The 21,606-nt window shown below is 42.6% G+C and overlaps 2 protein-coding genes across 2 annotated transcripts in view; both read left to right on the top strand.

Annotated features, from left to right (window-relative positions):
- The window catches only part of LOC135556025 (A disintegrin and metalloproteinase with thrombospondin motifs 7), a 196,118-nt gene that overhangs the window by 68,573 nt on the left and 105,939 nt on the right, over positions 1-21,606 (top strand).
- On the top strand, positions 1,015-15,468 carry LOC135552027 (A disintegrin and metalloproteinase with thrombospondin motifs 7-like). Its single transcript, XM_064983386.1, has 6 exons — positions 1,015-1,021; positions 1,120-1,261; positions 5,955-6,124; positions 11,235-11,368; positions 14,466-14,586; positions 15,242-15,468. The coding sequence occupies exons 1-6, from the start codon at positions 1,015-1,017 to the stop codon at positions 15,466-15,468; spliced, it is 801 nt and encodes a 266-aa protein (XP_064839458.1).

The following is a 21,606-nucleotide window of genomic DNA, read 5'->3' as shown; positions in this document are numbered from 1 at the left end:
AGGTGAGTGTAGACACTTTCCTGGAACCAGGTGACACTTCCTGGGTGAGGACAAGGTGAGTGTAGACACTTCCTGGGACCAGGTGGGGTGAGGACTAGGTGAGTGTAGACACTTCCTGGGACCAGGTGGGGTGAGGACTGAGGACTAGGTGAGTGTAGACACTTCCTGGGACCAGGCGGGGTGAGGACTAGAGTGACAAGGTGTAGACACTTCCTGGGACCAGGTGGGGTGAGGACAAGGTGAGTGTAGACACTTCCTGGGACCAGGTGGGGTGAGGACTCGGTGAGTGTAGACACTTCCTGGGACCAGATGTGAGGTGAGGACTGAGGACTAGGTGAGTGTAGACACTTGGGACCTGGGACCAGGTTGGGTGAGGACTAGGTGAGTGTAGACACTTCCTGGGACCAGGACACTTCCTGGGACCAGGTGGGGTGAGGACAAGGTGAGTGTAGACACTTCCTGGGACCAGGTGAGGGGTGAGGACTTCCTGGGACCAGGTGAGGTGTGTAGACACTTCCTGGGACCAGGTGGGGTGGACTGACTTCCTGGGACCAGGTGGGTAGGTGAGTGTAGACACTTCCTGGGACCAGGTCCTGGGACCAGGTGGGGTGAGGACTAGGTGAGTGTAGACACTTCCTGGGACCAGGTGGGTGAGGGGTGAGTGTAGACACTTCCTGGGACCAGGTTGGGTGAGGACTAGGTGAGTGTAGACACTTCCTGGGACCAGGTTGGGTGACTTCCTGGGACCTGAGGTGAGTGTAGACACTTCCTGGGACCAGGTTGGGTGAGGACTAGGTGAGTGTAGACACTTCCTGGGACCAGGTGGGGTGAGGACTAGGTGAGTGTATTTTATTCTTTGATTTTCCTCCTCGTTACCAGGATGACTTGAGGAGTTAGGTAAAAAACCTAATCTAAAATACATTTTAGAATTGCTAGCCCAATGTTGCTGTTTTTGGTAGTATGTTTGTAATCGTGCACTGGAGACTGTGTTTTTGTACCCCCAAACATAAGGCAATGATGAGTTCGTTCATGAAGACCTAGAAGATTATAAATCACAATGCTTCACTGAGCATCCAAATGAAGTATTGAAATGTGTGATTGTCAGTGGTGCTTTGACAGTGGTGCTTTGGGAGTGTGTGGCGGTGGGACACCAGCCTGAGAGCGTCAAAGGGGGCTGGGCTCCATGGAGCGAGTGGTCTGCCTGTTCCAGAACCTGTGGGGCCGGAGTTCAGAACGCCCAGAGGGACTGCGTCAACCCAGTGTAAGTCCTAATGGATTAGTCTACGCACCTGCACCGGGGAATTAGAATTAGTAGAACGCACATTCAAATTCAAAGCAACATTCTGTGGTGTGTACACCGGCGGGGACACTATCTTGTGTTATTATCTGGTTTCAGATGTATTTTTAAAGCAGAACACCAAGGGGCTCTCCCAGGAGGGGCACCGCTTACTGTTAGTATATAGTTTATGCTGTTGACTTATCAGCACTAAACAGGGACTTAAATAACCCTTAAAGGTACACTCTTAAATCTCTGTTTTCACCCACTATGAGGCACTAACATTACTATTTGTAAATAGTTGTTGGGTACTTGCAAATGTAACTACCTCTGAGTATTTTAATTCTGTGTTAACGTCCCCAAAGCCAAAGATGAGAGGGCTGTTTTTAGGGCAGTTACCACAGAATACTGTTAACAAACAGTAGTAGAAGAAGGCCTGCACGTTTAAAAGCACAAAATATTAATTAGTCTGTGGACATTGGTGTGTTTTAAAAAAACATTTATTTCACCTTTATTTAACCAGGTAGGCTAGTTGAGAACAAGTTCTCATTTGCAACTGCGACCTGGCCAAGATAAAGCATAGCAGTTCGACACCTACAACAACACAGAGTTACACATGGAATGAACAAAACATACAGTCAATAATACAGTAGAAAAAAAAGAAAACAAAGTCTATATACAGTGAGTGCAAATGAGGTAAGATAGGGTAGTTAAGGCAAAATATAGGCCATGGTGGCGAAGTAATTACAATATGGCAATTAAACACTGGAATGGTAGATGTGCAAAAGATGGATGTGCAAGTAGAGATACTGTGGTGCAAAAGGAGCAAAATAAATACAGTATGGGGATGAGGTAGATAGATGGGCTGTTTACAGATGGGCTATGTACAGGTGCAGTGATCTGTGAGCTGCTCTGACAGCTGGTTCTTAAAGCTAGTGAGGGAGATGGGAATCTCCAGCTTCAGTGATTTTTGCAGTTCAATCCAGTCAGTGGCAGCAGAGAACTGGAAGGAAAGGCGACCAAAGGAGGAATTGGCTTTAAGGGTGACCAGTGAGATATACCTGCTGGAGCGTGTGCTACGAGTGGGTGCTGCTATGGTGACCAGCGAGCTGAGATAGGGCGGGGCTTTACCTAGCAGAGACTTGTAGATAACCTGTAGCCAGTGGGTTTGGCGACGTGTATGAAGCGAGGGCCAGGCAACGAGTGTTTGGACGTGAGCCAAGACTGATGTCCAGGTACTGTACGTATCAGATATTCCAGTGGACTATACAGGCAGACCATGTTCCATCAGACCATGCTCCATCAGACCATGCTCCATCAGACCATGTTCCATCAGACCATGTTCCATCAGACCATGTTCCATCAGACCATGTTCCATCAGACCATGTTCCATCAGACCATGTTCCATCAGACCATGTTCCATCAGACCATGCTCCATCAGACCATGCTCCATCAGACCATGTTCCATCAGACCATGTTCCATCAGACCATGTTCCATCAGACCATGCTCCATCAGACCATGCTCCATCAGACCATGTTCCATCAGACCATGTTCCATCAGACCATGCTCCATCAGACCATGCTCCACCAGACCATGCTCCACCAGACCATGCTCCATCAGACCATGCTCCATCAGACCATGTTCCATCAGACCATGTTCCATCAGACCATGTTCCATCAGACCATGCTCCATCTTAGTTAACAGAACACATTTAATCCATGTATGACACATTTCTGTGAACCATGTCACTTATTGAACACAGAGTGTCACCACCCTACCAAAATCTTACTTGGCTAATATGTTCCATCAGACCACTCTTCCATCAGTACCAGTAATCAGATTTTGTTGGATATTGAGTGGATGTTTTCAAATATGTCCATCTGTTCAGTGTCATCTATCCAGACCGTATTTCCATCAGACCTTATTTATCTGTCTTGTTGCTGTGTTTGTGTTGCTCTGCTTGGACCATGTTCCATTCTGACTTGCCTCTTCATTTGACCATGTTCCATTGACCATGCTCAAATCCAGTGCTTGACAAAGAGAGTGTCCTCAGCATTTTGAAATAAACCATGTAGTGCTCAATATAATTTTTATTTTATATTTTTCCATTTTTATCTTTCATTTGTTGGAATATTTCTTTTTGAGGATCTCTGTTCTCCCTCCTGGATCTGTTCCTGGATCCTGGCTCTAGACAAAACACTGTAATATATGAGCCATCGGGCCTCCTGGCTCGAGACAAAGTCACATTTTGTTCAGTATATGAGCCATCGGGCCTCCTGGCTCTAGAAAAGTGCAAGGTTCTGTATATGTGCCATCTATGGCTCTAGACAAAGGCACAGTGTTCAGTATATTACTCGGGTCTTGTTGCTGTGTTTGTGTTGCTCTATTGAGCCATCGGGCCTCCTGGCTCTAGACTTGCACAGTCTTCATTTGAGCCATGGCCTCCTGGCTCTAGACAAAGGCACAGTGTTAGACAAAGTATATGAGCCATCGGGCCTCCTGGCTCACTAGTGAGACAAATAATTTTTATTTTATATTTTTATTTTTATGAGCTTATTTGTTGGAATATTGTCCTGGCTCACCTGTTCTGACAAAGACACCATGTTCAGTATCTGAGCCTCGGGATCCTGGCTCTAGACAAAGACACTCTGCTCAGTATATGAGCCATCGGGCCTCCTGCTCACTGTGTTAGACAAAGTCACACTGTATTCAGTATATGAGCCATCAGGGGCCTCCTGGCTAACTAGACAAAGACAGTGTTCAGTATATGAGCCATCGGGCCTCCTGGCTCTAGACAAAGGCACAGTGTTCAGTATATGAGCCATCGGGCCTCCTGGCTCACTCGTTAGACAAAGACACAGTGTTCAGTATATGAGCCATCGGGCCTCCTGGCTAACTGTGTTAGACAAAGACACAGTGTTCAGTATATGAGCCATCAGTGGCCTCCTGGCTCACTGTGTTAGACAAAGACACTGTGCTCAGTATGTGAGCCATCAGGGGCCTCCTGGCTAACTGTGTTAGACAAAGACACCATGTTCTGTATATGAGCCATCAGGGGCCTCCTGGCTCACTGTGTTAGACAAAGACACTGTATTCAGTATGTGAGCCATCAGGGGCCTCCTGGCTCACTGTGTTAGACAAAGACACTGTGTTCAGTATATGAGCCATCAGGGGCCTCCTGGCTAACTGCGTTAGACAAAGACAGCGAGTTCAGTATATGAGCCATCGGGCCTCCTGGCTAACTGTGTTAGACAAAGACACTGTGTTCAGTATGTGAGCCAACAGGGGCCTCCTGGCTCACTGTTAGACAAAGGCACGGTATTCAGTATGTGAGCTATCTGGGGCCACCTGGCTAACTGCATTAGACAAAGACATGGTATTCAGTATATGAGCCATCAGGGGCCTCGTTTATAAAATGTATTTAGCTTTTATACAAATGGTCTGCGTATGTTCACTACTCAATTTATGAAACGTCTATATTCTTTATGTTGTAGAAGTCACACATGTAAGCATGTTTATTTTTATTTTCACTACATGCAAAATAAAATGAAGTTCATCGTTTATGAATCAAAACGCTGGCATCGATTTTCACGTGCGCCCAGTTTATGATGAAATGTGTACCTAAGAACATTTAGGCCCCAGTCAGGCTGAACTGCCACCTGTTTCTGTGCTCAACGGGAACCACCAGAGACGAGTAGCACTGGCAGACATTTTGATTGATGGATCCAATAGGATTGTGGTAGGAGTTCATAGTTTCCCGACACGGGAGAGAGAGAAGTGGCAGAAAAGGCAGCACTGTGCTGTTGGGGCTACTGGACGACTGGCATTGGGCAGTGGTGAAAAGTACTGTAAAAATAATTTAAAGTACTACTGAAATAGTTTTTTTGAGTATCTGTACCTTACTTTACTATTTATATTTTTACAACTTTTACTTTTACTTCACTACATTCCTGAAGAAAATTGTACTTTTTACTCCATACATTCTCCATGACAACCAAAAGTACTGGTTACATTTTGAATGCTTGCTTAGCAAGACAGGAAAATGGTTCAATTTCCATTACAATGCCTTACAATAGAGGAGAGAACTCACTTGAGGACCTCTTGAAAAGCATTAGCATTCATAAGAGTATCTCTGATTGCGGTTATCATTGGTTGTGTTGGTAAGGACTTCACCGCATCATCACTGATGTCATCCATTTATTTTCAATGACCAATGAACATGAAATGCACATTATGTTCAAAATAACATTACAACATTACAACCATTGAATGACATAGAATCTGTCATTTAAGTTCGCGCTGTAGTCTCATTGTCACCTCATTTATCACCTGATTTACTTAAAGGCCCAGTGCAGTCAAAAACTAGATTTCCCTGTGATTTTATATGTAATTCCACACTGAGTTGGAATAATACTTTTAAATTATGAAAATGATGATAATGCCCTTTTAGTGTAAGATCTGTTTGAAAAGACTTCTTGAAATTTCAGCCTGTTTTGGTGAGATGGCCAGGCTTGTAAAAGATACTGTATCTATGTCAATGTGAGTCACCCGTGTTGAGCCCCCCTGGTTATCACATGCCTTACAGCCACCTGAAAATGCTATTATCATCCGTTTACATACATGCCTGTTTGTCCACTAACAGGATGACACTCCACTCTACTCTCTCCTCTCCTCCAGTCCCAAGTACGGAGGGAAGTACTGCGTGGGGGAGCGAAGGCGCTACAAGATCTGTAACAGCACCCGCTGCCCCCCCAACCAGCCCTCCTTCAGACTTATCCAGTGCAGTCACTTTAACACCATGCTTTACAAGGGCAAGTTCTACAAATGGGTGCAGGTCAACAACAGAGGTGAGTGTGCGTTGTTCTAGCTCAATACTGTAACATAAACTCTTACACCCCCAAAGTAACTAAATAACACAGAATACATTTCCAGATGTTCGATTTTAGCCTGTATGTTTTGTCCACTTTAGAGTGCAAACAAGAGGAAAATACACTGTCACTTCATAAACATTTTTCAAAACCGTTCATAGTTCGACATCCGAGCAAAGGCCTGTTTCATGTCAATAAAGCAGGTGATGTGAGTTGCGTATTTGTTGCCTTCCAAACACCATTGTGAAGAAATTCAATTCGCATTCCAAATTCCATTGTCGCCATGACATTTCTGTCTATTGACTGAAATGTTGGTTTGAGATCCATTGTAGAGCACAAACACATGTGGAGCAAGACGGACAGTGTGTCTCATTCTGGTATAAATCCTTTTTTCATCTATTCACCTGGAACTATGAAAAGTGTGCAAACCAACTATTGTTTGGCATGCCAATAAGGCATACTTTTACAACAGCACTTAGTAATATTTAACTGTACAGTGTGTGCTGTGTTTATCAGGATTAGAAAGAGGAAACGGCTTAAAGTAAGCAATGTAATATGTTAACATTTCTCAGTTTACTACCGTGAAGAGAAGGTTGGAAAACCATGATTCCTAGTCGAAATGGAAATGTTCTCATTGGAAACCCTTCTATACCATTATATACAGTATCGCACAGCAGCTCCTTGTGTTCCCAGCGTGTAATTTACTATGTTATCAGCCTGAAGAATGTTGAGACACCGACCAGATTAGCCCTAGCTAAATGAACGTGGGGGTGACGATAACGTTAAGCCTGAGTTGAGGTTACACAGGTCTGTGCAGTGTCAGTAATCTGCAGAGTGGTATTGCTCTGACAGTGGATGTGTTAAATACAGGACCGAATATGTCAACAAGAGGAATACTTGAACCCTACAGTGCCTTCGGGAAAGTATTCAGACCCCTTGACTTTTCCACATTTTGTTACATTACAGCTTTATTCTAAAACTGATTAAATATTGTGCTTTTTTCTCAGCAATCTACACATAATGACAAAGCGAAAACAGGTTTTGTAGACATTTTTACTAATTTATTAAAAATAAAAAACAGATACCTTATTCAGACCCTTTGCTATGAGACTGGAAACTGAGCTCAGGTGCATCCTGTTTCCATTGATCATCCTTGAGATGTTTCTACAACTTGATTGGAGTCCACCTGTGGTAAATTCAAGTGATTGGACATGATTTGGAATGGCACACACCTGTCTATATAAGGTCCCACAGTTGACAGTGCATGTCAGAGCAAAGACCAAGCCATGAGGTGGAAGGAATTGTCCGTAGAGCTCAGAGACACGATTATGTTGAGGAACAGACCTGGGGAAGGGAACCAAAACATTTCTGTAGCATTGAAGGTACACAAGAACACAGTGGACTCCATCATTATTAAATGGAAGATGTTTGGAACTACCAATCCTCTTCCTAGTGTCTGGCTGCCTGGCCAAACTGAGCAATCGGGGGAGAAGGACCTTGGTCAGGGAGGTGACGAACAACCCGATGGTCACTCTGACAGAACTCTAGAGTTTCTCTGTGGAGATGGAAGAACCTTCCAGAAGGACAACCATCTCTGCAGTACTTCATCAATCAGGCCTTTATGGTAGAGTGGCCAGACGGAAGCCACTCCTCAGTAAAAGACACATGACAGACCGCTTGGAGTTTGCCAAAAGGCACTTAGACTCTTACCATGAGAAACAAGATTATCTGGTCTGATGAAACCAATATTGAACTCTTTGGCCTGAATGCCAAACATCACATCTGGAGGAAACCTGGCACCATCCCTACGGTGAAGCATGGTGGTGGCAGCATCATGCTGTGGGGATGTTTTTCAGTGGCAGGGACTGGGAGACTAGTTGGAATCGAGGCAAAGATGAACAGAGAAAAGTACAGAGAGATCCTTGATGAAAATCTGCTCCAGAGTGCTCAGGACCTCAGACTGGGGCGAAGATTTACTTTCCAACAGGACAATGACCCTAAGCACAAGGTCAAGACAACACATGAGTGGCTTTGGAACAAGTCTCTGAATGTCCTTGAGTGACCCAGCAAGAGCCCGGTCTTGAACCAGATCAAACATCTTTGGAGAGATGTGGAAATAGCTGTGCAGCAACATTCCCCCATCCAACCTGACAGAGCTTGAGAGGATCTGCAGAGAAGAATGGAAGAAACTCCCCAAGCCAAGCTGGTAGCGTCATACCGAAGAAGACTTGATGCTGTAATCGCTGCCAAAGGTGCTTCAATATAGTACTGAGTAAAGGGTCTGAATACTGATGTAAACATAATATTTCAGTTTTGTCATGACTGGCCTGTGAGGATCAGGTTACAGTGAATCATGGTTCTACAGGGATATCTCTGCCTCCCGCAGAGGGGGAGGTATAGAGGGATTGATGGGAGGGGGTGTTTATGATACCTCACTCCCATTGTAGATCTTAAGGCAGCTGACTAATCCTTTTTCCTTTAATGTTTGGGACTGGAATGTCTGTGTGGCCTTATGGAGAATCTACCTCAGAACCGTAACATGAAATAAATGGACTTTGGGACATTATATTTCATCAACCAAAATGGTGGTAACAATGATAGATGGAATATGATAATGAATGTTGATTTTTGTAATGTCATTAAGTTAAATGACAACGCTATAACGAAAACATTAACTTTCAGAGTCTTCATTATATATGCATGTTTACATACTGTGCGTTGTGTAGAAAATATCCATACCAAAGAGAATGTTTTTGTAATGATGAACTGTAATTCTAGTTGTCTAAACGAGATCGTAGTAAGTTCTAATACCTTGCCTTGTTACTAGCTACACCCCAAGGAACCTAAGTTCATAAATACCTTGCCTTGTTACTAGCTACACCCCAAGGAACCTAGAGAGCGTGTCATAAAGACAGGGCTTTCTACGCCCCAAGAAACCTAGAGAGCGTGTCATAAAGACGGGGCTTTCTACGCCCCAAGGAACCTAGAGAGCGTGTCATAAAGACGGGGACGCCTCTTTCTACCCTGTGGTATAAAACATGTGAGTTAAGAATTTACATACTTGACTAAGTTGACTGCGCGCTGCAACCTGTGGTCTACGACAAGTCGTGACCCGAGTTGTGACCCCAAAACGCAACACGAGGAAGAGGAAAAGAAACCTCTTAACAATCAATGCTACGATTGAGTACTGTATCTAAGAAGGTGAATTCAAGAAGGACCAAGCGGTTATTCTCTTCAAGTCATCGGTTGTCTACATGGCCCTCCTACCCAAGCTGGGAGCGTCTAAATGGCTGATTAGCCTCCTAAGAAGGCCACTCTCACAGAACGAGTGCAAGGAAACAGACAACCAAGAGAAAGAGCATTATGACATCGTGTGGACAATCAGAGACTTACACCTGATAACGAAGGAGACGCAGCCATCGAAAGATCAGGGCGTCGGCCAAACCTATCCCACTAAGCGGAACTCGGCCCACGAAGAGATACCCAACGGAGTCCTTCAACACGTAAATACATGCATTATAATTCTGACCCATAAGAGCGGCAATTCAGGGCAAGGTGTCAGGGTTAAACTAAGCATAGTTTACAAATGTATCCAAGTGTGCTTTTATCTTGTGCACTTTCTCTCTCTTTCTTTTTCTTTAAATCTCCATCTTGTTTAACACATGTCATATTGTGTTGGTCTGCTAGGGACCAGTTGCCATTGTATTAAGTTCTAACCAATAACCTAGACTGTTTGTCTAGTGTGTGTATCTTATGTTATCATTTAGCTTGTTAGTAAATAAGTAATCAACTCAATTTGTGCAGTATGGAATGATTTAGTGAGACCCGGGTTTGTGCAGATTTACGAATTCTGTGACGTTTAGAATGAGACTGAGGAAATGAATGAGTTAGTGACTGCTATGAAATCGATATTCTGATAATCTTTGAGTGATTTCGGGAAACAGTAACTCATTAAACAAACTTTTCCCGTGGTGCCCCAGGATACTGAGTTAATGGTTACAGGATTAATTTAATCACGTAATTATAAACAGTTAATTATTCAATAAATAGCATGCATCACATTAACGATAAAGATGTCACAAGTTTTTAGTTGTTGTAAATTAGCAAAAATGTGTAAAAAACTGTTTTTTCTTTGTCATTATGGGGTATTGTGTGTAGATTGATGAAGGAAAAAATTATTGAATCCATTTTAGAATAAGGCTGTGACGTAACAAAATGTGGGAAAAGTCAAGGGGTCTGGCAGTCTATAACATTGAATTTGTCACAAAAATGAAATCAAAAGGAAGTATGTTTTGAAGTACCTGTCCTATACAGTGGGGCAAAAAAGTAGTTTGTCAGCCACCAATTATGCAAGGTCTGTAATTTTCATCATAGGTACACTTCAACTATGACAGACAAAATGAGGAAAAACATCCAGAAAATCACATTGTAGGATTTTTTATGAATTTATTTGCAAATTAACTATTACCCAACTGACAAGGTAACTGTTACCCAACTGACAAGCTAACTGTTACCCAACTGACAAGCTAACTGTTACCCAACTGACAAGCTAACTGTTACCCAACTGACAAGCTAACTGTTACCCAACTGACAAGCTAACTGTTACCCAACTGACAAGCTAACTGTTACCCAACTGACAGGCTAACTGTTACCCAACTGACAGGCTAACTGTTACCCAACTGACAGGCTAACTGTTACCCAACTGACAGGCTAACTGTTACCCAACTGACAAGCTAACTGTTACCCAACTGACAAGCTAACTGTTACCCAACTGACAAGCTAACTGTTACCCAACTGACAAGCTAACTGTTACCCAACTGACAAGCTAACTGTTACCCAACTGACAAGCTAACTGTTACCCAACTGACAAGCTAACTGTTACCCAACTGACAAGCTAACTGTTACCCAACTGACAAGCTAACCGTTACCTAACTGATTACATATGGTAACAAATGGCATAATGCTGCTTGGTCATGTTATGGTCTTGCTTAGGACAGCTTTGGTTGTCTTAATGCCAGATACAGGCCTAAAGCAAAGTGATACCTTGTCGCTAAAGTAAGGTGACACCTAACCTGTTTGTGTTTGCCAGTGAACCCCTGCGAGCTACACTGCCGCCCTCTGAACGAGTACTTCTCAGAGAAGATGCTGGACGCCGTCATTGACGGGACCCAGTGCTATGAGGGCAGCTTGAGCCGAGACATGTGTGTTAACGGCATCTGCAAGGTAGCGGTAACCTTGTCCCCAGAAATCTCTCTTCTCTCTGTCTCTCTCACTCCCTCATACCTCTCGCTCCTTGCTCTCTCTCTCACTCTCTCTCATTCTCTACTAAAATTGTTATTCCCTCCTAAAGTCTAAGCCGAGTTAACTTAATTTTTTTAAGCTCCCCTTGTTGACGCACTTCTCCTGGTCTCAACATTGTGCTTAGGGATGTCATTTGATATGCACTTTGTTTAGTCAGGCTGCTGCTTGTTTTTTCGGCAAAATGTTGAACGCTTTACATTCTGTATGAAAAATGAGTGTGCTGTTCGAGTAAGTCATTATCTCGCACAGTACAGTCTCACTGTTGTCCAATATCTTCATCCCAAAATGTCAGACTGTGCTCTAAGGTCTGATTGGACCAAGAAAATAATGATACACTACCCGAGATGCATCATTTGGTGAATTGATGTACTGTAGTGGGGACACATTTTGTTGTCATGACCCCAGTTGAGCTATTCTGTTTAAAAGCTGGCTTTGTTTAATTGGTTTTGGCTGAAAGCAGTTAAATATTTAGACTGTTTATAAGCCAGTCAAATATTAATGTTAGAATCTATGCTTTTAGCCTTTTATCTTGTTTCATTTACATCTTCAAACAAGACCAACATTGTGACCCTGGTCTTTGGTTTCCATGGTTTCCACTCATGTCCAAGACATGGGTCATGTTCCCCTGCTTAGACGTTGCGTACATCAACCAATGATTGCGTGCCATGTCATCGACTGTGCCGTTGGACACTAAATTGCTTTAACATGTGATGTGGTTAACTGATACGTAAAATACCTATCAAGGTATCGTAAGACCTGGCATGCATCAGCAACACCTGAGCAGAGGAACGTGCTCATTATCTAAGGACTGGAAGATGAGGGATTTAGAGTTCACAATGCAACTGAGGTTAAAGGGAAGGATCACCTCAAGTTAAAGGGATAGTTTCATTTGTGAGTCATCACTCCAGAGGGATAGTTCACACTAAAACAAAGTTTGTCAGATGTTTTCATATTTAAGTCATTTGGCAGACGCTCTTATCCAGAGCGACTTACAAATTGGTGAATTCACCTTATGACATCCAGTGGAACAGCCACTTTACAATAGTGCATCTAAATCATTTAAGGGGGGGGTGAGAAGGATTACTTTATCCTATCCTAGGTATTCCTTAAAGAGGTGGGGTTTCAGGTGTCTCCGGAAGGTGGTGATTGACTCCGCTGTCCTGGCGTCGTGAGGGAGTTTGTTCCACCAAGTCATCTGAAGTTTAGCTCCGTCCACACCATCTGTTGTATAGATCTAGGCTATATGCATCAGGATAAATCAGCAGGGCTCAGTTTCATCGAAGCTACTGAAACAATGAGCAATTGCACATTCGTCAAACTCATTCCACAGAGGGCAGAGTATCTGTGGGTTTTCGCTCCTCCCTTGTACTTTATTGATATTAATATTAAGGTCACTGATTAGTAAAGAACTCCCCTCAGCTGTTTGTCTAGTTCCGAATTGAAAGGAAAAACCAAAAACCCACAGACACTAGGCCCTCCATGGAATGAGTTTGACACTCCTGAGCTATTGGAACCTCTTATGTTCCACAGTATACACAGTGGAGGCTGCTGAGCGGAGGACGGCTCATAATAACGTCTGGAACGGAGCGAATGGAATGGCATCAAACACATGGAAACCATGCGTTTGGTGTATTTGATACCATTCCACCAATTCCGCTCCAGCCATTACCACAAGCCCGTCCTCCCCAATTAAGGTACCACTAACCTCCTATGATACACAACAAATGACACGTAGATCACGTTGGAGCTATGGAAATGTTTGTCAAACATTGTTTTTAAGGTGAACTATTTCTCTGATGACAAATGCTCATTCCTGAGTCCTGTCACTCTACAGGAGATTGTAGAGCCTTGTGCTCAAAAGTTTCCCTCACTTTTCATTTTTGCGTGTCAGACAGGTGACATTAGTTTTCTGCATCACTTCAGACAACACTCATTTTTCATGATCTCCATTTTTTTCACACAACATTATTATAGTACATACTATGTTTATTTTTGGGAAAAGACACATTAATATTTTACTTGCAAGGTGGACGTATTGATGGATAAAGTCATTATCTCCCAACATAGTCTCACTCTTGTCCGATATCTTCATCCAAACTTTCAGACTGTGCTCTTAGCTCTTATTGGACGAGCAACGAATTTGGATGACTTCATGGGGCGAGGATCACATTTTGTTGTGGTAACCCCAGTTGAGGCGTTCTTTTTAAATGCTGGCTTTGTTTAATTGGTTTTGGCTGAAAGCACTTAAATATTTAGTCTGTTTATAAGCCAGTCAAATATTGATGTTAGGATCCAACTGAGAATTTGAATATAGAACGTTTCTCTGATAAGTTTTCATTTTGTCCATATTCTTTCCAAATAACATGGGTATAGTAGATGGATAATTTGGTTACTAGATGTAGTGGGGATACATGTGGTTGTGGTAACCCCAGTTATCAAATGCTAATTCCTCAGTCCTATCACACTACAGGAGATTGTCCTGCCTTGTGCTTATTGCTACCTTAGCATTTTTTTCTTTGTTTGTTGTTAATTTTCTGCATCACCTCAGACAACTCATTTTTCAATATCTCAGTGACTACAGAATAAATGGGGAGATGATTATCTAGCAGAACTGTGAATTTGAATATAGAAAGTTTCTTTGATAAATTTTGTACACATTATTTTCACGACATTATTATAGTACTCACTATGATTATTTTAGAGAAAAATACCAATTGTGAATGTTTTGCTGCAAAGTGGACGTATTGATGGATACTTTTGTTTCAGTGCGAGTACATTATTTTGTCCTCAAATTATCTTAATATGATTCCGGTGAACCCTAAAGATTGAACCCAAAGACGTACAGATGTCCTAAAATGGACACCATACACTGTAATGTGTGGCATCCATTTTAGGTTATCCTTTATTCTCTGCTGAAGGCCTGTCATTCTTCTCTGCTGTCAGTTAAATCGTTATATAGTATGAATATAGTATATATAGTATGAAACGGCAGGTTCTTGCTTTGTTTTGATCTTTTCAGAATGTGGGGTGTGACTATGAGATTGACTCCAACGCGGTGGAGGATCGCTGTGGGATTTGCCATGGCAACGGGTCTACTTGTGAGACTGTGAAGAAGACCTTTGAGGAGAGCGAAGGGCTTGGTATGACACTCATGCTACTCTCTGCACTTAATGTGGCCCTCCAGTCTCCTTTTTCACCTCATTTAACTCCTGATTTACTTAACAAAAGGCACATCCCAATAGGTGGTCAAGGTTCTGTATGTCATGACATGGCACATTTTACCCTTTGGTGTGTACTTTACTGTATTTATACTTGAGATACCACCTTTTCAACAGTGAAAGTATTAAAAAAAAGAATCTCTGGAGAACGTCTACTGATATAGGATCAGCTCTCCTCACCTCAATCGGAACCTTAACCATTATGAGATAAAAAACCAGACTGACCCTGGAACAGGTTTTTAAAGTGATAGACAGTGTACTGTACACTGGGTATTGTTGTCAGTGTCCTGTAGCTTGGTTTGAGCTGTCAGTTTGAATGTGAACTAGGTCATGTACTGCATCTCAAGTTTCTGTCTCATAATCAACCAAATGTTTGGTGGTACAGTATTATATTTCCATAGACTTCAAAGCACAAGTCTGACATCAGTCCCTTTTTTGTGGAGGTATTAAGAAGGTATCAAGCTGGGTGGATTACAAGACAATAAACTAGGTCAAATTGAAAAGTAAAGTAAAGTGTACCGAGGGTAGTAGAGTTGGAAGTTGAACAGCCCCTCTGGACCCCCTGTCTGTCTCCCAGGGTATGTGGACATTGGGCTGATTCCAGAGGGGGCTCGGGAAATTCGTATCGAGGAGGTGGCTGAGGCTGGGAATTTCTTGGCTCTCCGGAGTGACGACCCCGGAAAGTACTTCCTGAACGGCGGTTGGACTATCCAATGGAATGGGGAATACAAGGCAGCGGGGACGGTGTTCACCTATGAGAGGACAGGCCAACTGGAGAACTTGACCTCCCTGGACCAACCCTAGAGCCAGTGTGGATACAGGTAGGGTCACATACTCGTGCATCACACACACACACACACACACACACACACACACACACACACACACACACACACACACACACACACACACACACACACACACACACACACACACACACAGCATGTGCCAAATACTCCGAACTGTCGTTTAACAAGCATTGCATGGTTTGTTTATCTAAAATACCTTCCACTTGAGAGATGTTATCCAGGAAAAACCACACGTAAACAGACAAAATGTTCACTTACACACATTTATTTTGTTTTATTATTCTTTAATCAAACCGGGACATCTCTTTTCAATTAAACTCTATTTTGCATGATCGGCTCTATGGTTCTAGTTTCATGGAGATCTAAGATGATGTTCACTTTTGATTATAATTAATTATTCCCAAAAAGGGTTTGGTTGTTCAGGCAGTGTAGGTGTTTACACTGAGCTACAGTAATTAAAATAAATGTCTCTTATTTCAAAGGCTGTGTTATTTCAAAGACTCTAACCCTGCTGTGCCAACCTGTGCAAAACGAAGGGTACAGTTTCCAAAAATTGTTTGTTGTTGACCTTGAGAGAATCCACTTTGAATCTGTACAATTCTCATCCAGCAAGAATTCCTTTGTGTTATGGCTACAAAAGAGAAGGGTTTTTCTTTCGGGTCGAAGCCATTTCGTCTTTCGAATGGTGGTGCCGTATTCTATCCTGCCTGTCATTACAAATTCCCCCCATGTACAGTAAATTAATCCACAGCTACACCCGTACAAAGGCATCACAACAACTGAGCAACAATCTCAATGCCTGTTTTTAGACTTTAATGTAGCTGACTGCCCAGTGAAAGTCTCACTATCTGTTAACTCATATCTACATAATGTTGTTGACTCGTCCTGTCCTCTTATTTCTGGCAGAAGCATAAATTGGAGAAAAAAGCACTTAGAAAAACCCATCTCAAACCGACGGTTTCAAAAACGCTGGCTATTTTCTCATAAAACACGTTGTCATCTCCCTGAGGAGGATGAGCTAGCCAATCAGTGGCATAGGGGAGGATGAGCTAGCTAATCAGCGGCCTAGAGGAGGATGGGCTAGACAATCAGTTTTCTACCGGGAAACGCCCACACCAGGCCAGGTGGTGGAGGCTATACCAGGGGGGCAGATAAAGGGCTTTGTCCCACTGTGGGGATCTGAAGCCCCCCTAGCCTGGCATGGTGCCCACCAGAGTAGGGGTGGTAGTGGGACAGCTTCTGTCTGTCTGTTGGACCACAGACAGTGGACAGGGAGATGAGTACTGGCACTGATGTCACGTTGACCTCTTCTCTCACTGGCACTGCTGGAGTCTACTAATAGCCTCTCTCTCTCTCTCATGAGTTGATGCTTAACTTACTTTCATTCTCCCTCTGTCTCTCTGTCTCTCTCTCTCTCTCTTTTTCCCTCTCTCATGAGTTGATGCTTAACTTACTTTCATTCTCCCTCTGTCTCTCTGTCTCTCTCTCTCTCTCTCTTTTCCCTCTCTCATGAGTTGATGCTAAACCTTCTCTCCCTCACACCAAATTAGTGTTTGTGTGGTGGTTTCTCATTGATGGTTCAATGTTTTTGTTATGAACTCTAATGAGACCACCTGTGTGAGGTAAGTGCACCATGTGTGATGACTTGTAGTTGTTATGTTCTGCAGTAAGTGGAAACCTATAATCAACAAGTGAGAAATGATTGATCATGTGTTCATAACTGAATGACGGTCACACGCAGCGCAGCACTGAAACAACTTAACAATCTACAATGTTATTTTTGAACATTTAGCTATAAAATTCCCTTGCATCTCTATCTCACTGTGAGGACACAATGGAAACAGATGATTTCCAAATCATTTAGCCCGTCACAAGGCCCCATGACAATCTCAGCCAAAATGCTTTTGTTTTGGGACATGTGCCACTCAAAATTCAATGTTCCTGTCTCCGTCTCCAGAGGAAAGGTTTTGGAATGCCTTTCAGAGACAAATACCTTTCAAAACAAATATTTGCACCTTGTCTAAGTAAAACCCTGTGGAGAGAACAGCTGTTGAGCCGACTCCCCAGATCCCAGCTTTACCTTTCCATTAGTGTCAACTGTGTCTGCTCACACTCTTTACCCGTCTTGCACAAAGCTCATTCATCACCTAAGTGTGTCAGCCTGTCCAAACACAGGATCAGGGAAGTGGCAGCTCGGTTGTTAAGTCCTCTCAAATGGACACTCCAGTTCATTGTAACAAGCTTCCAGTGACACACAGAAAAGTCAATGACTTGAGGGAAGGGCGAAGGATGTGTCAAAAAGAGTGTTCAAAGGGAAAACCCGTAACCATGGTGTTTGCTGAGCGTTGATAGATATTGGAGATGAGGAGCGTTCCCTGTGGAACTGGATTCCATAGCGTTCTTCAGGTGTTTGTCTCCAGGGCCTCATGTTGGAGGTGGGGATGGAGGGTCTGGCGTGGATGGGCTTTATATGTCCCATTTGACCACTTTACCCGTGTGTCTGACTTGAAGTGGCACTCAGACTGTCATGTTTCAGATATCACAAGGGAGGTAAGGTGTCTGGTTGATTAGACACATTTACCATGGGGTTTGGGGACAACTGGTAAAATATTTTTATAAACCTTGGCAACACGTTGTACAGAGAAAACACATTTGCATTCCACTTAGACAAGGATGTTTATTAAAGTCTTGCTTGTCTGAGCTTGAATCATTTACTTTGCTCCTGTTTCTGCTGACAACCCATGAACTAGATGTGGATCTACTTTCTGTACTTGCATAAGATGGAAGACAAATTAATTAGCTTCACAAACGTAGTCTATACTCCAAGTACCCACAAAAATAATATCCATGACCTTTTGATGGTGAAAGACAATGTACTGGATTGAAAATGTGGCTGTGATCATATTCGAATACATGCAACTTATCACAATTATTCATGACTAATTGAGTATTCCTTTTGGCTTGTTGATGGCATATGCCTTAGTAACTGCTTACAGAATAATGTGTTATATCAGTGGGCTTTATTCAGAATTGTCAGTGTATCAGTTAGTCCCATGAGAACCCGCTTTGATGTCAGTTTTGGGGAAAAGCGGAAGAAGATTTATATTGTTCAATCAAATATTGCTTGCTTGTTTCCCAGTTTGCCTGAAGTGATCTTCAATCCTCTGACTAGAGCTGATTCGAATAGCAATGATTTGAATCAGCAGCAATACATTGACAGTAAAAATAAAGATGAATTGTTTGGAGCCACAACGTTTTGTTCTGTGCTGTCACTGTGAATGACAAATGACAGTTCTTTGGGAAAATCATTTGTCACAGGCAAGCGCATATCTTGACAGCCACTGTCTCAAATTCTGTTCAGTCTGCGTCATGTAATTATTTATCCCACGGTGAAGAGATACCACGGCCAGTGTTATTTATCCCACGGTGAAGAGATACCACGGCCAGTGTTATTTATCCCACGGTGAAGAGATACCACGGCCAGTGTTATTTATCCCACGGTGAAGAGATACCACGGCCAGTGTTATTTATCCCACGGTGAAGAGATACCACGGCCAGTGTTATTTATCCCACGGTGAAGAGATACCACGGCCAGTGTTATTTATCCCACGGTGAAGAGATACCACGGCCAGTGTTATTTATCCCACGGTGAAGAGATACCACGGCCAGTGTTATTTATCCCACGGTGAAGAGATATCATGGCCAGTGTTTCACTTCTAACTCTGTATAAAATGGTCAAACTCACTGTGACATGATTTGATAGTCAGACGTAACACTTTGTGCTTTGACTTTGTCATGTTTGCCCCCATTCCAATATGATTCCTGAAGTCCACTTAGTTATTTCTACCGTGATTCAATAACAGATTACACAACCTAAACTCAAATCTAGACTCTGGAGATCAACATTTAGAGAGTTACAGCATACAGAGTGCTGCGGAGTTACCATGGTAACATCATTCATACTCTGCAACATAATGCTGTCGGCTATTATTTTTAATGCTGCGGTTGTCAATGCTTTCAGTAGATTTGAATGATCCAATCAGACACGAGGCATCTGTGAAAGTGGAGGCCAGAATTTGGGGTTTCATCTGGCCTGAAAACAAATATGCTTGTTCCAGCTACTAACACGACAGTGACAGTGAAATTAGCAAAGATATTGTTGTTCTTTTTCCACAAAAATAGCAACTTCTTGTACTCATTCTCTATTGTATTTCACATTGTACTCGAATGTCTTCCCAGAGAGCCCAATGTTCAACATTGTGTAATTGATCACCTATTTGTAATGTTAAACAAAGGCTTATTAGATTAGTTGCCAGGAGCCCTTCTCTATGGCAGGGGTCTCCAACAGGTTGATGGTAAGCTACCAGTAGCTCACAGCCCACCTATGAGTAGCTTGCCGAACAATTCTGAAAGTACATGCAATTTTCACATTCAGCTACTGTACTGTTACAGGTTTTGGTTTTTCCATTTATATTTAGCACTTGGGGACCCCCTGATTGGGGTCACCTCGTTAGTAAGTATGTGTTACACCTGTGCTGGTTTGTCCATCTTGATAGTCGGAAGGTGTTTCACTTGTGCAAGCCCAGGTAATATTTAAGAGTGGCCGGGCCCAGCGCTCCAGTGAAGCTTGAGAGATGTGGTTAACCTAGTGGGCTTCCATGGTGAGGGTCTTTTAGTCTGAGGGAAAACCTAGTGGGCCGTCCATGGTGGGTGTCTTTTAGTCTGAGGGAAAACCTAGTGGGCCGTCCATGGTGGGTGTCTTTTAGTCTGAGGGAAAACCTAGTGGGCCGTCCATGGTGGGTGTCTTTTAGTCTGAGGGAAAACCTAGTGGGTCGTCCATGGTGGATGTCTTTTAGTCTGAGGGAAAACCTAGTGGGCCGTCCATGGTGGGTGTCTTTTAGTCTGAGGGAAAACCTAGTGGGCCGTCCATGGTGGGTGTCTTTTAGTCTGAGGGAAAACCTAGTGGGAAAACCTAGTGGGCCGTCCATGGTGAGGGTCTTTTAGTCTGAGGGAAAACCTAGTGGGCCGCCCATGGTGGGTATCTTTTAGAACCGTTTACTAGTGGCGTTGCCAACTTTCAACTTTCAGTGGTCACCTTTCAGAACCCCTTACTAGCAGTGGTGTAAAGTACTTAAGTAAAAATACTTGAAAGTACTACTTAAGTAGTTTTTGTTGTTGTTGAGTATCTGTATATTTTTGACATCTTTTACACTACATTCTTACATTCCTTAAGAAAATGATGTACCTTTTTACTCCATACATTTTCCCTGACCCCCAAAAGTATTTGTTACATTTTGAATGCTTAGCAGAACAGGACAAGACCATTGTGCCAACTGGTTTGCTTTATATAAGGAATTTTAAATGATTTATACTTGTTCGTTTACTTTTGATACTTAAATACATTTTAGCAATGATATTTACTTTTAATACTTAAGTATGTTTAAAACCAAATACTTTTAGACTTTTTCTCAAGTAGTATTTTACTGCATGACATTCACTTTTACTTGAGTAACTTTCTATTAAGGTATCTTTACTTTTACTCAAGTATGACAATTGGGTATTTTTTCCACCACTGCTTACTAGTGGCTTTGCCAACTTTCAGTGGGCATCCACATGGTTGTCTTTTTTATTATTGACTATTCAATCACTATTCTGAATGACAGTAAAGGCAATTATTTTTGTTGTTGTTTTTATTTCCCCTTTATTTAACCAGGTAGGCCAGTTGAGAACAAGTTTGCATTTACAACTGCAACCTGGCCAAGATATGGCAAAGCAGTGCGACACAAACAACAACACAGAGTTACACATGGAATAAACAAACGTACAGTCAATAACACAATAGAAAAGTATATATACACTGTGTGCAAATGAGGTAAGATTAGTGAGTTAAAGCAATAAGTAGTGGCGAAGTAATTACAATTTAGCAATTAAACATTGGAGTGATAGATGCAGAAGATGAGTGTGCACGTAGAGATACTGGAGTGCAAAGGAGAAAAAAAAGAAGAACAATATGGGGATGAGGTAGTTGGATGGGCTATTTACAGATGGGCTATTTACAGTTACAATAATCTGTAAACTGCTCTGACAGCTGGTGCTTAAAGTTAGTGAGGGAGATGTGAGTCTTCAGCTTCAG

This window comes from Oncorhynchus masou, chromosome 2 (genome assembly GCF_036934945.1).
Source record: "Oncorhynchus masou masou isolate Uvic2021 chromosome 2, UVic_Omas_1.1, whole genome shotgun sequence".
Lineage (NCBI taxonomy): Eukaryota > Metazoa > Chordata > Actinopteri > Salmoniformes > Salmonidae > Oncorhynchus > Oncorhynchus masou.
The sequence above is the reverse complement of the archived record's forward strand: the minus strand, read 5'-3'. Positions and strand labels throughout refer to the sequence as shown.